Source organism: Gopherus flavomarginatus, chromosome 12 (genome assembly GCF_025201925.1).
Source record: "Gopherus flavomarginatus isolate rGopFla2 chromosome 12, rGopFla2.mat.asm, whole genome shotgun sequence".
In the NCBI taxonomy this organism is placed as follows: Eukaryota; Metazoa; Chordata; order Testudines; family Testudinidae; genus Gopherus; species Gopherus flavomarginatus.
Genome location: NC_066628.1, coordinates 13,375,035 through 13,391,750, shown reverse-complemented (window position 1 = coordinate 13,391,750; position 16,716 = coordinate 13,375,035). Strand labels below are relative to the sequence as shown.

At 49.7% G+C, this 16,716-nt stretch overlaps 1 protein-coding gene across 1 annotated transcript; it reads right to left on the bottom strand.

Moving 5' to 3' along the window:
* Positions 1 to 2,341: 2,341 nt before the first annotated feature.
* Positions 2,342 to 15,941, bottom strand: LOC127032865 (butyrophilin subfamily 3 member A2-like). The gene is made up of 5 exons (XM_050920459.1): positions 15,587 to 15,941; positions 9,735 to 9,865; positions 8,590 to 8,931; positions 4,867 to 5,148; positions 2,342 to 4,076 (listed from the first exon to the last, which is right to left on the bottom strand). The coding sequence occupies exons 2-5, from the start codon at positions 9,814 to 9,816 to the stop codon at positions 3,928 to 3,930; spliced, it is 855 nt and encodes a 284-aa protein (XP_050776416.1). The 5' UTR covers positions 9,817 to 9,865; positions 15,587 to 15,941; the 3' UTR covers positions 2,342 to 3,927.
* Between the last annotated feature and the right edge of the window lie 775 nt (positions 15,942 to 16,716).

Below are 16,716 nucleotides of genomic sequence, written 5' to 3'. Positions count from 1 at the left end.
GCCAGAGGTGGGAGGTGGGGGCCTTGGGGAAGGGGAGGAGCAGGGAGGGGAAGAGGTAGAACACTGTTGGGGCCACCATGGCCCAGGTGTCCAGCAGCAGGTTGGTGGCAGCTGTGCCAGGGAAGGCTTAGTGTCCTCTGGCCTGTTATACCCACCACCTATGCGGGCCAGAGCTGTAATTTTATCTGATTCCTTGTCAGGCAAAACGACAATTGGAACAGGGACTTCAGAAAGCAGAAATAACATCATAAATGAAATAATGTTCCTCACTCCGGAAACAATGCAGGCAGCTGTCTGTATAACAAATAGCATGTATTCCAGCCCGTATTAGAATACCCGGCGATGAGATGACTGACAAAGCAACAAAACATGCTCTAAAAAATGAGGAGGTGGAGATTAAAATACCCTTAAATAGGCTGGAATCTGAAAGTCATGAAGGAGCTTGCAAAGAAGTGACAAGAAGTTTTCAAGAAACCTTCCAATAAGCCCTCGCCAGTTGTATCATGAACATTAAAAAAACCAACAAACGCTTCACAAATATTGACACCATCTTCACCGTTGCATTCAACAAAGCGTAACACCACAGACATCTGTTCTTCATGTGACACGTCGGGAGTACAGTCCAAAATAACTGAATAATATTTTGCTTTTTTAAGCTGTGCTATGTTGGCCTCTTGAATGTTACCGGCAACAAGTTGAATCAGCTCGTTTTGGATCTGTGGACTGAGGTACCGAACATGTGTCTCTGCCTTCTTAATCCTTTGTAAAAGTTCACTGAGGACAGTATCATACTTTGCAAGCAATTCAAACAGTCCCAAAAAGTTGCCATTCGAAGGATCGCCGAGCTTTTCATTACTTCCTCGAAATGCCAAGTTTCTTTCGGACAAGAAAATAACGACATCAACCATGCGTTTGACAACATTTCTCCAGAAATCTCTTTCTTTCAGAAAAGCCTGCAATTCAAGTTGGTCAATAGATGTACGGTTTACTATGCCTGACTGAAGGTCAAACCATTTCACCATACAGTCTTGATGACCTTTGCCTGTTTCATGCTGCTGAAGTCTTTTTGACAGTGCTTTCCAAGCAGATGTTCCACGACGTAGCGGTATGTCGCCAGTGCCAAATAATTAACAACAAAAACAAAAAATGGCATCTTTCTGAACTGAGTACATTAACCATGAGCGTCTTATTTTCTCGCCATTTGCCATGGTTCGATAGAAATGAGTACTTGTGAACCTTCATCTTTCCTCATTAGGTTCGATAGAAATGAGTACTTGTGAACCTTCGTCTTTCCTCATTAAATGGAAATTCGTAACTTTCATTCTGTTGCGGTGGGCCATGTGCAACAATGTCACACACTTGCCTGTCCGATATTATAGACGGCCAATCTCCTGGATCATCAGTCAGTGGTTCAGATTCAGATACTTCTTTCCCGGCAGCAGCTGGAATATCTGTCACAGTTTGTTTGGTAGAACAACTGGCTTCACCTTCGACCTCACTTGAAGCACTTCTGGATACTTCTGGATGCGATTTGTCGCTGCTAGCGCTGTCCGTTTCATGTGCCTGTACCTGTACGTTGGATTGCAGTGCAAAATACGTTGACAACTTTGGAATTTTCTCAAGTTCCTTCTCGGCATCTTTTGCTGCCTTTCGTTTACTAGCTCCGCTCTTATACATTCTCTTAGATATCACAAAGCACACTTCTGCGTTGGAAATGATAAAAAACTAAACAACTAAATTAATAACATTTATCCACCGACCGCCATTATGAATGCAAATACACATTCTTTGAATGGGTCCAACTAAAATTCGAAACTGACTGACAGACAACTGATGTAGCCAATAGCATTATGATGTATCATAATGACGTCACGGTTTTGTCAGTAAAACCGACATGGATTGTGCAATAGCGTCAATAAATGTCACTTACCTAGTTATACCTTACATTTTTTTTGCCACTTTTAGGGGCCCCCTTCCTTGCGGGGCCCCCTCCGGTCGAAGGGTACGGAGGGCGCTCGCTACACCTCTGACGGGAGAGTTTCTCCCGTTGACCCCCCAAGGTGTAGACCCCGCGGTAACTCCACCGAAGGTACGTTGACTCCAACTATGTTATTCACGTAGCTGGAGTTGCATAGCGTAGGTCGATTTACTGCGGTAGCGTAGACATAGCCTCAGTTCCCACATGTCTGTGCTAATTTCAATGGAAGAAATGGGGCCAGAGATTCCAAGGTGTTAGCGTGACCCTGTCACTGTCCAACATGAAACAGTTCAACACTGGCTGGGGCTCTGAGGGCAGAGACCTTGGCCTGCTTAGTCCTATGGCAATGACCACCCTTAAAAATCAGTGTAACCTTTTATTAAAGAGACAGAAAAAGAAGGGAAAATGGCCCAGCCTTTGAAATGTAAACTGTTAAGGGAGATTTTTGTGGTAACAACATCCCTTGCCCCCTTTCCCTTTCGCTGGAGAGAGTTCTGGCCATTTGACAGTCCTTCAGCTGGTATTACAGAGAGTATTAAACTGTCCATTTGTGGGAATAAACAAAAGTTGAGCTGAGATGGGCTGAAGCTGTTGTTGCTAGAATCTGCTCCTGCTTCCTTTAAGACAAAACAAGACAAATACACTTAAGACAGGAAAGGAAAGAACAGCCGGGAGAGAAAATGTAGCTTCTGTCTCAAGTGTTAACTCGCACTCACAAACTCACTATGGAGAAACACAGGTCCAGCACACGGTCCCATCAGCCACTCCGAGACCTTGTACCAGCGTTGGGCCAGTTTAGGGCATTGCTTTTAGCTGCCTCTCTGGTCACAGGCTCACGGCAGTATTGCAAAATATACAGTCTTGGGCAGCTAAGCCAAACTCTCATTAAACAGAAGGCAAAAAGAAAAGGAATAGGACAGAGAAATAATGAGGAGGGAAGGAAAAGGACACACAGGGGGCAGGTGGCCACAAAGACCCAAGTCTCATGTCCCAGATGCTGTTCAGGATTTAGCCAAAGCCAGTGGAGGTGGCAGTCTGGGTCAGTCTGGCTGGGACTGCACTCAGGATCAGGACAGTGCGGGCCCCACAGTGTAATGGTAGATCCTAAGCTCCCAAGAGACGGTGGCGGTGGCAGACATGTTGGTAGGCCTGACTCCTTCCAGTCCACTCAGCTTCCACCATTGTGACTCCCCACCAAAGACTCTTCCTCAGGACCCTTAAAGAGAATGATGGAGGGAACAGCCCCCCCCCTCATTATTTTGTCCACCAATTAAGCCAAATTTCCAACAGCCTGTTTTGCTCCATTCCTTTCTGGTTCCATTCTCCTCTTATTTACCAGTCACACTCTCAGCACACTCCTTGGTGGTATTGCTTGGCCATTGTGTTTGAACTAATTCAGTCTGCCTTTAATTTTCCCTGCCTTTCGTAAATAATTGTATGTAGTTGACTGAGATGGACACCTGTTACCTTGGACAACTTAACACTGTGTGTGCGCAGTGCCCTGCACAATGAGGTCCAAATCTCCATCACTATATATCTGCGCAGCGCCTGGTGCGACGGGGCCCTGATCTCTGTCACAGTGTGTCTGTGCAGTGCTCGGTGCAACGGGGCTCTGATCTCGGTCACTGTGTGTCTGTGCAGCGCCCCGTGCAACGGGGCTCTGAATCTTGGTCACTGTGTGTCTGTGCAGCGCCGGCACGACGGGGCCCTGATCTCAGTCACTGTGTGTCTGTGCAGCGCCGGTGCGACAGGGCCCTATTCTAGGTCACTGGGTGTCTGTGCAGTATCTGACATTACAGGGCCCTGATCTTGGTTGGGTCACATAAGTGTATTTGTAATACATATAATGAAAATAATGCTAGCTGGGGGAGCAGAGCAGGTGTGTTGCTTTAAAACAATTGACACCAATGTAGGGCTGTGATTTCCTTTCCCCTGTATCGAACAATCCATCAGGTCTTTGTGGTTAAATTGGAGGATTTCCTTTTAGCTCTTTGAACCCTCCATAAGTAGCAGGTAGGCAAGAAGAGGAGGCAAACACACACTGACAGGAACAAGAAGAGGCCAACCTTCCAAGAGGAGACTTGGGGGAAAAAGTCATCTGCAAAAGGAAGAAAGAAGAGACCTCATGTTAGTCTTTTGCAACGTGCACAGGCAAATAAACAAACAAAATAATTGGACATGGGCCCTGTTTTGGCTCCTTCATGATGCATGAAAAGGCCCTCACTGCTATTTTCTTAAAGCTGTTTATTTTCTCCCTTTTTGTTTTTAAAGCAGTCAAACCCCAGAAATATTGAATTCAGGTTTTCCACACTGGAGATCTCTTTGGAGAACCCAGGGATGTGGGCTGAGAGTTTTGGCAATTCTTGAATAATAAGGTGCTTTACAAAGAGGGGTTTTGCTTGGGCATTTGAGTCCTAGAACTAAATAATGACATTTTCAATATGGTCTAGTGAATGTAATTGTATTTCATTTTTTCATTTCAGTGGCGCCTAAAGGCCCCAAGTAAGATCAGGGCCCCGTCACGCTGGGCGCTGCACAGACACACAGTGACCGAGATCAGGGCCCCATCGTGCTGAGCGCTGCACAAACATACAGTGACTGTGATCAGGCCCCCTCATGCCGGGCACTGCACAGACACACGGTAACCAAAATCAGGGCCCCCTCGGGTCAAGCAATGCACAGACACACAGTGACCAAGATCATGGTGACCAAGATCAGGGCCCGTCACGCTGGGTGGTGCACAGACATACGGTGACTGTGATCAGGGCCTTCTTATGTCGGGTGCTTCACAGACACGCTGTAAGAGACAAGCACTACCCCAAAGTTCTCACAGTCTATCGGTGCCAATCTGGACCCAGGTCTGTGCGCTGGTTCCATTAGCAGCTCACCAGAGATGAGAATGACTGAGACTTTCTCTGGGCCGGGTGAGCCGGGTCTGATAGCGCAGATCAGTGTTGGGTCCGAGTGCTTGGTCACTACCACGGAGCTGGAGACATCAAAGAGGCCCCAGTTTCTGGAGATTTTTTCCTCCTTAGATAGGGTCAGTCTCTCCCCATGGCCATTTCTCCAGAGCATCTTCGGCTTCGGGTACCACCCCACAGAGAGACATGTCACGTTCATCTGCTTGCCATCGTATCCACCAATGTGGAGGAGGGGGTCCGAGCCAGAGCCTGAGGGAGTGAAATTCTCTCTTGATTTCATGCTATCCTCATTCCCAATCCCTTTATGGATTGCCCCAGAGAGTGGGGTTCTGAGATCTGGGGCTCTTTACTTCAGCAGACACAGGGAGAGGGAGAGCCGATGGCTGGGCACTGGAGCTGAGACATTGACACTGGAAATAGGAGGCACATATCTGCCATTGCAGGGCATCCTCTATGGAAGGAGGCTGTGTCGGGCTGTCACAACCCAATGGCCTCCTCCCCTTAGGGAGTCTCCTGGGAAGATAGATCAGCACTGTATATTGCTAACATTGTTGCAGATGTAAGCAGAGTCAGGATAAGCTCTACCCTGACATCTGGTGGAAAGAATGTCAGAGAGTGTATTTGCATAGGCACGCCTACCCTATCCCAGACTGCTGAGCGGTGGGACTGCTTGGTGACAAATGACTCACCCTCAGTTGGGTGGTACTTGCTAGACAAGGGACATGGGTTCCAAAACCCAGTGAACTGAGAGAGGCTGGGGATAGGTATTTGTGCCTGGTGGTGCAGGTGCCTTGTGGAGCCAGTTGCACCCCCTCCTCTCTCCACTGTGGAATGTCAGAGTTGATTTTTTTATTCCCTCAAGAATCTAAATACAGGTTACTGAGCTGAATGCACTTTGGGCTAATGGTGCACTAGCACTGGGGCTCCCCCACTAAGACCTGAGATCATTAAGAGTTGAAATCACGAAAGAGCTGAAATGACTGAGCTGAGAGTACTGTGCTAACTAGTGGGGGATCCTGAAGATATACTGTGGAACAGAGCAGCTGGCGGAGTGGAGCAGTTGCGGGGACGGCTGGTGCAGATCACGGGACAGCTGGTGGCGGCAGAGCGGATTAGCTGTGGGACGAGTGGAGCGGCCGACAGAGCGAGCGGAGCAGTTTCTGAGGACGGCTGGAGGAGCAGAGTGGAGCGGCTGGTAAAGCGGAGCAGTTCGTGGAGAAAGCGGAAGCAGAACCCACGGAGAGGCAGGGCAGTTGGCCCCGGACCACGTAAGGTGCCCCTTTCTACCCAGGCTGGGGGGAGGGACCTCTACAGATAACTCTTGAACTCTGGGGTGGCATTGACCAGAGACTTTTGGGTTGTTGGACTTTGGGGTGATTGGACTTAAAACCCTAAGGGGAAAAAGGACAGTGCCAAACGTACTTGGAGGTGGGTTTTTGTTTATGGTTTGTGTTATAACCCTGTTTGTGGTGTTTCTCCAATGGGATGCCGCATTGATTCCTTCCTTTATTAAAAAGATTTTGCTACACTCAGACTCCGTGCTTGCGAGAGGGGAAGTATTGCCTCCTAGAGGCGCCCAGGGGGTATGTGAGTGTCCCAGGTCACTGGGTGGGGGCTCGAGCCGGTTATGCATTGTGTTACTGAAACGGAACCCCTGGATACTGAACCCGGCCCTTGTTGCTGCCAACTCAGAGGGGCAGAAGGGTTACAAAAGCATTGCAAAGCATTTTGGGAGGAGTTAAAGGTGTTAAAGGTGTGTGAGTGGAGACTGGAAGTTTCCTTTGTAGGTTTGTCATAAACAGATGGTTAAGGGTTAATGTCTCTTTTACCTGTAAAGGGTTAAGAAGCTCAGTGAACCTAGCTGACACCTGACCAGAGAACCAGTGGGGGACAAGATACTTTCAAATCTTGGTGGTGGGAAGTCTTTGTTTGTGCTGTTTGTTTTGTTCGTTGTTCGCTCTTGGGGCTAAGGGGGACCAGACGTGCAACCAGGTTTTCTCCAATCTTTCTAAATCAGTCTGTCATGTTTCAAAATAGTAAGTAATAGCCAGAAAAGGCAGATTAGTCTTATGTTTGTTTTCTTAACTTGTAAATGTGTATTTTGCTGGAAGGGTTTTTACCTCTGTTTGCTCTAACTTTGAATCTCAGGCTGAGGTGGGGGGGGAAGTCCCTCTAGTCTGTATGAAACTGAATACCCTATAAGCATTTACCATCCTGATTTTACAGAGATAATTTTTACTTTTTCTTTCTTTTATTAAAAGCTTTCTTTTTTAAGAACCTGAGTAATTTTTTTCCTTGTTTTAAGACCCAAGGGGATTGGGTCTGAACTCACCAGGGATTGGTGAGGGGAAAAGGAGGAAGAGAATGGTTAATTCCTCTTTGTTTTAAGATCCAAGGAGTTTGGATCTGTATTGCTTCCCAAGGCAACCCAGGAAGGGGAAAGTCTGGTGGGGGGGAGGAAGGGGGATGGTTTATTTCTCCTTGTTTTAAGACCCAAGGGGTTTGGGTCTTGGGTTTCCCAGGGAAGGTTTTTGGGGAAACAGGAGGTGTGCCAAACACTATATTTTTGGCTGGTGGCAGCATTATCAGATCTAAGCTAGGAATTAAGCTTAGAAGGGTCCATGCAGGTCCCCACCTTTTGGACACTAAAGTTCAAAGTGGGGAAAAGACCTTGACATGGTGGCATTACAAGAGGCTGAGAAGGGGGGAAGAAGAAGAAAAGGCCAGAGAACAAGTTAACTCAACACTGCAGCTGGCAAGCTCAGTCTGAAGATAAGACACTGGTCCCAAAGTCATGGGCTAGATGAGAACTCTACAGCTGCCCAGCCATGAGAAGAGGAGAACTAAGTTAAGCAGAGCTGCAGAAATAGCAGCGAGAACAGTGAGAGCGAATGAGATGCAGAGCTGTAGAGATAGCAGTAAGAACAGTGAGAGCAAATGAGGTGGCAACGGTGAAGGCCAACAGGAGGGAAAACAAAGTCTCCAGAGCCAGTGTGTTTTGGAGAGCCAAGAAGGCCACAGAAAGCTGGTTTGGACTGGCACAAAGAGCCCCAGGAACAGAGGTTGCATAATGGAACACCCCTGAGGAGCCAGGACTTAAAACCCTCCTGAGAGCTGGAACAATTTGGAGAGCACAGCAGATCCTTGGACAGCCTGGGCCCAGGACAGCACTCCCATCCCCACCCCACCCCCACACACACACTTCTGATGTTACACCCAGACTTGACCAGTCTGAGTTGTGCTTGTGTGAGTGTGACAGTGGGTTAGGGCTTGGGGCATTAACGATTTCTTTCTTCCCCTGAATGATGTGGGAGCTTTCCCAGCACTTTCTGCTGTTATTTTATTATTTTATTAATAAAATCTAGACACTTGGTGTGTGCCTCGTCATCTCCTTCCCAAAAAGATCGTGTGGCCCCAGCCTGATCAACTGTGGCCCCAGGCAGATTGGTAATGAAAATCTGTCACAGGGCTGCTGGGAACCCCACACCCCTCGGGGTTCTGACATGTAGCCTGGGCTCTGCTTTGGCTCTGCTTTGGCTCAGCCAGCTGGGCTAGACAAAGTAGTCACTGTGGGAGATTTTCTGGCCTATGACTGCAGCAGGCTTTATGGGGTGGTCCCCCCGAGGCCATCCTCCTGCCCCAGAGCCACGCAGGCTGAATCTGGCCTCTCCCCACCTCAAGATCACTCACTTGTCACACGGAGCTCCAGTGTGGCATTGCCAACGGTGCTGTTGGACTGGAAGTCACAGAGGTAGCACCCTTCATCCTGCAGGGTGAGATTCCGGATCCGCAGGGCCAGGCTGCCGCTCTGGATCCCGTCCCGCAGGAGCTCCGTCCTGCCCCGGTACTTCTCACCCTGCACCTCGCTCCCATCCGGAAGGTACACGTGGACGTCCTGGCCTAGCTGGGGCCGGCTCCATTTCACCTGCATGGCCTGGGAGCTGAGCGCGGGGGAGAGGTGGCAGGGCAGCAGCACAGTGCCCCCCAGTGGGGCGGAGAGGGGGACGGCAGGAACCAGCACCGGGAAACTCACTGGGGAAAGGGGCAGAGAGACAAGCCTGGGGTCAGAGGGGAGTGGCAGGAAGCAGCTTCACCTCTCACACAACCCAGCCCCCAGCCCCACCACCCAGCCAGAGAACCCAGTGGATCCTGGAGAAAGGGGCTCAGGGAGAGCTGTGAGTGGGGGAGGGGAAGGGAAGGATGGAGATGTGTATAGGGATGGATGAATGGGGGAGATGGATGGAAGAGGTGTATATTGATGGATTGGGGAGAGGACAGATGTATGGAGGAGGAATGTATATGGAGAAGGGTGGAGGGGTCTGGGGATAGATGACGGATGGATGGATGGATGGAGGGGCGGGTGTATGGGGTGGCCTGGATGTAATGAATGGATGGAGGGGTGTGTATCAGGATGGAGGGAAAGATGTGGGGGGTTGGATGGAACAAAGGATGGGACAGATGAAGGAGTGGATATGGGAATGGACAGATGGATGTGGGGGATGGATGGATGAAGGAGTGTGTTTATGGGGATGGATGGATGGATGGATGTGTGGGGGAGAATGTATGTATTTGGGGTGGATGAGGCATGGATGGATGGAGGGGTGTGTATGGAGATGGATGTGGGGGGATGGATGGGAGGGGATAGATGTGGGGGGATGGACAGTGACTCCATTTGTCACACATTACTGTGTGTGTAAGTGAGCACTAGATCCTGCACTCTCACCCCCGAGCCCAGTGCATTACTAGGGCAGTCATCCCAGATTGTCCCCACCATATGTGAGAGCTGGCTGGGGGCCCATGACTACCCAATACCGTTAAGGACAGAGCCTCCTTACCAGCCGCTGCAGCCTGAACATGCAGGAGGACGAGGGCGGAGAGCAGGGCAGCGCTGGAGTGTGAGTGACGGGCTCCCAGCATCTGGCAGGGCGGCTCTTCTTGGCCTCAGGGCTGGACAGGAGCTGATGAACTATGGGGAAGCCAAGGAGAAAGGGATGAGAAGGGGAAAAGCTGATCACCCAGTAACTCCCTCCCTTCACCCATGGGTGGAGTAGGGGCACCTGGGGACTGAGCCTTTGTGGGGAAAGACCCAGGAGTTGCAGATGCTGGATTTGTAAGTCTTCTGGTAGGGTGGGTGGGTGAAGCCCCCCAGGTTGCATAAAATATTGAAAATAGTCTTCTTAAAAGCATAGTTTTTAACTGCCAACATGTAATGTCAGTAAACCCACTATCCGGAGTGGACAGCTCATGCCAAGATGTTTATAATTTTCTACCAATATGGAAATTCCATCTGAGACTTTTTTAACCAAAAAATTTTCTTCAAAATATTTTTTTCCTCCTGCAAAAACATGCGTTTCGGAAATCAGATCTGGTCTGATCCTTCTCTAGACACCACCCCATTAAGAACAAAGCAACACATCAATGTTTGGAAAAGACACGCGCTTCTTGGAAGATTTCTCTTAGCAGATAAGAGATCAGCAAGTTTTACTGGAGAAAGTGCAGGACTCTTGATTCCCTTATGTTGACACAGTGCCCATGATTTCAGTTGGGAATGCCAGCTCCCCAAGCACCCTATAGCAGTGCAGAAATGCTGAAATTCTGGAAGAGAGCCAAGAAAAAAAATTGCTTCTGATGTTTCTCCATGCTTAGACACTGAAATAATTTTCCCTTTGTAGTTGGGAGTTTGGGTTGTTTGTTTAGTTTTTTTTTTAAGTTATTTCTATTAACTCCCTTGCTATCTACTGTTTACGGTGTTGCTGGAGTTGTGTCAGTCCCAGGATATCAGAAAGACAAGGTGAGTGAGTTAATATCTTTTATCGAACCAACTTTTGCTGATGAAAGAGACAACAGAGACAAGTTTTGCTTGTCTCTTTCACCAACAGAAGTTGCTCCAATAAAATATATTATCTCAGCCACCTTGCGTGTCTGCTATCTACTGACAGTCTGGTAACATTTCCTCCAAAGAAACAGACTTTTTTCCTCCCTGCTTGCATTGAAAAAGTGACAGAGCATGAAGTGAAATGGCATGCCAGTTCAGAAACATTTGAGAGTCGGCATTTGGTCTGCTAGCAGCAGGTGTTACAACTGGTGGCTGGCTGCACTAAGGGAATGCCTCACAGATGTTTCTAAGCAATCAAATTCTCAAGGCAAGCCATGAAACAGGATCCTGGACTCCAAGGTTGCTCATTCCCCTAAGCAAAGAGGGTGCACTGGAAATTATTTTCTCTTTTAGCAAGTGAAAATGAAACCATCTGGGCTCGGATGAACATCGTGTTATTTCCATTTGTGCAATCACAGCTTTCCCCTTTCAAAAACATGCTAAGCAGTGGTATTGTATTTAAAGCCGACAGACGCCAACACCAATGGCTGTAGATAGGGTCAGACTTAGGGGAAATGGCACCCTGGGCAAACGTGCATTTTGGTGCTCCTGGCCTTCATGGGCATGGTGCCCCCCATTGTCCCTGGTCCCCTATGGGCTCCTTAGGCTCCCCACCCTCCCTTCCCCCCAACCCCTCTACTGTGCCACCTTCACCCAAATCCCTGCACTTTCCTCCTGTGCCCCTAATCCCTGCACTGTGCATGCTCCCCTCACCCAACCCCTGCATTCCCCACCTGTGCCCATAACCCCTGCACTGTGCTCCCTTCACCCCAACCCCTGAACCTCTATCTTGTGTCCTAACCCCTTCACTGTGCCCCCTTCACTCCTACCTCCTGCGCCCCTAACCCCTGCATCCCCCTCCTGCACCCAAGTGGGGAAACTGACCCACCTGGATGCACAAAGGAGCTGGCATTGCTGCTCACTCCCCCACTGGATGGCTGCTCCTCTGCCTCGTGCACCCCCTGGGCTGCACAAGGAGAAGGCAGCAGAGCAGCAGCTGCTGATGTAGTAGTAGGATTTTATGTCATTTAGAATGAAGGATAAAGAATAATAATGTAGCAGGTATTAAATGCACTAGTGTATGATTTGATCATATTCTGCCAGCCCTCGTTTTTGCACAGCAGAAAGGAATGGCCTAATGGGCCATCTGCCAGAATCTGTGTCTGGACTGATTTCAAGGCAATAACAGATCCTCTGAGAGTCACCAATTTGTTGTACATTAACTTTGTTTTGTGTGTGAATGAGGAGTGTGTGGGTTAAGAGATAAGTGTGAAGGCCATTGCTGAACCGGATGGTCTAAGGAGGTGCCGAAGACAGACGCAAGGGCGCCAGGAGCTTGCAACACGCCTCTATTGAAGCATGGCCAGGCAGACTGATGACTCTAACAATGAGACAGGCACTTATCAATGGGGACAAGATAGCGGTGATCAAAACCAGCCTGGGATAACTCCCTGAGGAACGAAAAAGATCCCGTGTGCTTCTTATAAGCATCACGTTTTTGGTGGAGAATTGTGAAAGGGGGAAGACATGCACTGTGATTGTTGAAAATACTGCCAAATATTGCAAAAGGTTTTACCATACGTATAAAGTGATCTATCATTCAGGTGTGCACATCCCCGATCATAGACATGCCAGGCAATAGGAGGAGGATTAGAGTTCTCGCTCTAACCCGTCTGTCAAGGAAAACTATACAGATAAGATATATACAAACTGTCCAGGTACACCTCTACTCCGATATAACGCTGTCCTCGGGAGCCAAAAAATCTTACCACATTATAAGTGAAATCGCGTTATATGGAACTTGCTTTGATCCTCTGGAAAGCACAGCCCCGCTGTGCCAGAGCACTGCTTTACCGCGTTATATCCAAATTTCCTGTTATATCGGGTCACATTACATCAGAGTAGAGGTATATGAAACCCTTCTGCCCCTCTGAGTTGGCAGCAACAAGGGCCAGGTTCAGTATCAGGGGTTCCATTTCAATAACGCAATGCAAAACCGGCTCAATTCCCCATCCAGTGACCTGGGACAATTATATACCACCCCCCTGGGCGCCTCTAGGAGACAATACTTCCCCACTCGCAAGCACGGAGTTGGAGTGTAGCAAAATCTTTTTAATAAAGGAGGGAAACAATGCGGCATCACATTGGAGAAACACCACAAACCGGATTATAACACAAACCATAAGCAAAAAAAACCCCAACCCACCTCCAAGTACGTTTGGCAATGTCCTTTCCCCTTAGGGTCTTAAGTCCAATCACCCCAAAGTCCAACAACCCCAAAAGTCTCTGACTCTGGTCAGTGCCACCCCCGAGTTCAAAAGTTTATCTGCAGAGTTTTACACCCCCTAGCCTGAGTGGAAATGGGGGGGGGGCACACACAAGGTGTTAAGGGGCACCTTACATGGGCCAGGGCCAGCTGCCCCGCCTCTCTGAGGAGCTCTGCTGCAGCCTTCACAATGACAGGTTCCACTCCACCAGCTGTGCCACTCCTCCAGCCAACCCATGAACCACTTCAGCCATCCCCACAAACCATTCCACTCCGCTCCGCTCACTGTTCCATGGGCTGCTCCAACACGCTGGAAACTGCTCCACTCTGCCAGCTGCTTAGCAATAGATCTTCAGGCTCCCCCACTAGTTAACACAGCACTCAGTGATCTCAGCTCAGTAAGCTTAGCTCTTTTAGTGATTTCAGCTTGTAGTAGGGGAGCGCCAGTGCTGGTGCACCATTGGTACAATGTGAATTCAGGTCAGCAGCCTCTAGGTGGACTCCTAAAGGATTCAAAATTAGCTCTGCTCTTCAATAGTGGAGAGAGGATGATGTACAATTGGTGTTCCAGCCCCTCAAAAGGGAGCCCATACCATCAGGTATACACACACCAGTCCCCAGCCTCTCTCAATTAACTGGGTTTTGGCACCTATGTTCCTTCTCTAGCAAGTGCTACTTAATGGATAGCGAGACATCTCTATCATAGAGCAGTCTCATAGTTCCTCATTCACATAATCAGGGTGACAACACTTTATTCCTCCTGCCCCAATAATCAAAGAAATTGGGGATCCCAGAGCTGTCAAAATAACCATCCCAGGCTGTCGTGGGCTATGCTAGGTGAGGTGGGTGTGCCAATGCAAATACCTGTAATTCCTTTCCACATTCCCCATAATTCACCACCAGATGTCAGGGTAGAGCTCATCCTGACTCTGCTTACATGCATATACATCCCCAGTTGTAAAGGTGCTGGGCTATAAGGGCAGAGATCAGAGTCCTCACTCCTACCCGTCTAGCGGGGAAAAATTGCATAGGTGAATATACCCTCAGCCATAGCAGGATCAAGCCCAAAAGGTAGGGGGCTTAGCATTTCCCCCTCCTGCTCTGTCAGGCAGTTTTTAGTGGGTATAGACTTTTGTGTTGTGTAAGTCCCAGCACAAGCATGGGCACAGAAGTGTTATAAAGGTAAAAGAGACTTATAAAGAAATATGTTTAGGTGAAAGAAGTCCCCTCAGGACAAAGCTCAAGAAGAGCAGAAAAATTACCATTCATACACGAAATGACTCCTTTTAAGACAATTTTGCAAAAGTTTGGGCAGAGTACATGGACTGAACAAGCATGGACTGAACATGCTGCAAGGGGGACGCCTCAGGGTGGAGGGGGAAGCTGCTGCGGGGGGGGGGGGTGGTCACCTCAGGGCGGTGGTGCGGCGTGGTGGAAGGGCGCAAGGTGGAAGTTTTGCCTAGGGCGTGAAACATGCTAGCACCATCCCTGCACGTGGCACCAACCAGACTCTGATGGGACTACTCCTGGTGGAGGCATCCGCTGGGGGTTAATCCTTTCTTTCCTGTCCCATTTCCACCATGGCCTCAGTTTCCCATGAGTGCTGCCCAAACGGCTGGCACCAAGAAATTGCAGTGAGTGGGTGGGGGTGTCATCACACTACGCCTTTCCTGGGGGCAGCTCACCCAGCACTGCGGGGCCCTTACATTGCAGGCAAGGCCAGCCACAGGGCTGGATGGAGCAAGTCTGGTTTGCTCTGGGGATCCACCTATGCCTTGGGCTAGTGAGGAAGGACTGGCATGGATATTGGCCCCTGTCCGAGTGCTCTAATCTGCACACAGACAGCGGGGACACATGGGAGTTGCCGTCACTCCTACCCCAAATGCACACACATGTGGAAATAAACATGCCCCAGATGACTAGATGACTGATGGTGGCTAGAGAATGAAATGGGGATGGATAGATAGATAGATTAGATTTGGTGTATATGAAGATGGATATATAGATGGATGGGAACAGAGAGACAGGCAGGTGAGTATGTTTGGAGATGGACAGATGAGGCTGAAATGAGTTTCCTTATTTCCAGTTACTTATTCAAGCACCTAAACAGACGAAATGGTTGGGCCGGGGTGGGGGGGCATGACCTATGGCAGCGCATTGTGCAGGAAAAAAAGCTTTGGATCAGCGAGTGGCATGTGCCAGCTGCTTTTGGACAGCCTGACAGCCATGGAGATACATCACCTGGGGGTCCCCAAAACACAGTGTGTCGTGTCCAGCCGGGCAAACCCAGCTGCTCATTTGAATGGTTCAATACATGCTGAACAACTGACACAAACTGTCCTCGCGTTCAGCCGCACAGTGGTGGGGAAAGCTCAGAAAGTCTAATCTACCGGTGTGGAATGAAAAACAGCAACAATTCTCAGAATGAGAAACTAGGGGAAAGGAGCCAATTTTAGCCTCACGACAGAGAAACAGCCAAGCATGGATGGGTTGCACAGACAGACAGACAGGCAGGATCTGCACTGATCCAGGAATCCCTTGTGTACCTGAAGCCCTGGATCCTGCAGTGAAGCTGTTCCGTGAGTGGCAGGGAGCAGGGCAGGCCCAGCCCCTCACCACTGCGTCCCAGCCAGGATGGAAGCACTGGGGAGCAAGTCCTCTCTGCAGCCGCCCTGTCCAGTTCTCAGATCTCTGCTGTCCCGGCCTGCCCAGCTGCAGGAAAAGGCCCCTCAGGAGAAGCCCCGCACAGTCAGGGTGCAACAGCTAAGTGAGAAAGTTCCCCTCCACCCGAGGGCCAAGGGAGCCAAGCATCATTTCCTGTCAGCTGCCTGGGCAGGCCGAGTTCCTGGCTTGGAGCTTGTCAGCACTTGAAAATGAAAGGGGAGTGCGGGAGGGTGACTGTTCCCGAGCCACCCCACATGGGACTAGCCCAGAGCAGGAGGCCACTTCCTGTTTTGCTGATCCTACGGCTGTGCACACACACCCCAAAGTCCCCCAAACAGCCAGGAGGGATCTCATCCCCCTCCCCTGCCCCTCCTGGAACTGGGGCCAGGCTGACAGAGGACAACACATGGGGAGCTCAGCGCCCAGATGAGGCCTGCAGGGGGGGGGCAGAGACCCCCACATGCCCCAGAGGGGCCTGGCTCAGCCAGACCACAGACCACAGCCAGGGCTGCCCAGGGTGGAGCAACAGTCTTGGCCAAGGAGAAGGCTCTGCTACACCACAGCGGCAGCGTAATCCCCAGTGTCGCTCCACTGGAGTCAATGTGGCTAGATCCCCAGCTGGGTAAAATCAAAAGTGCCCAAGGGCCTAAATTACACTAAAGAGGAGTTAGGCCAGTAGGTGCCTTGCACAGTCCCCAGGGTGCTTCTCTGCAAAATTAGCACCTAAATAACTTTAAAAATCTAACACTTCATTGCTCTTTCCCACTATTCTTCATTTGCAAATGGAGAGAAAACTGTTCTCTGTTGAGATTTGGGGAAGGGATTGCCTCTCACTGAGTCTCTGCAGTGCCTAGCATGATGGGGCCCTAATCTCGGTCATCGTGTGTCTGTGCAGCACCGGGCATGATGGGGCCCTGATCTCGGTCACTGTGTGTCTGGGCAGCGTGCAGTGCGACGGGGTCCTGATCACGGTCACTGTGTGTCTGTGCAATGCCCGGCACGATGAGGCCCT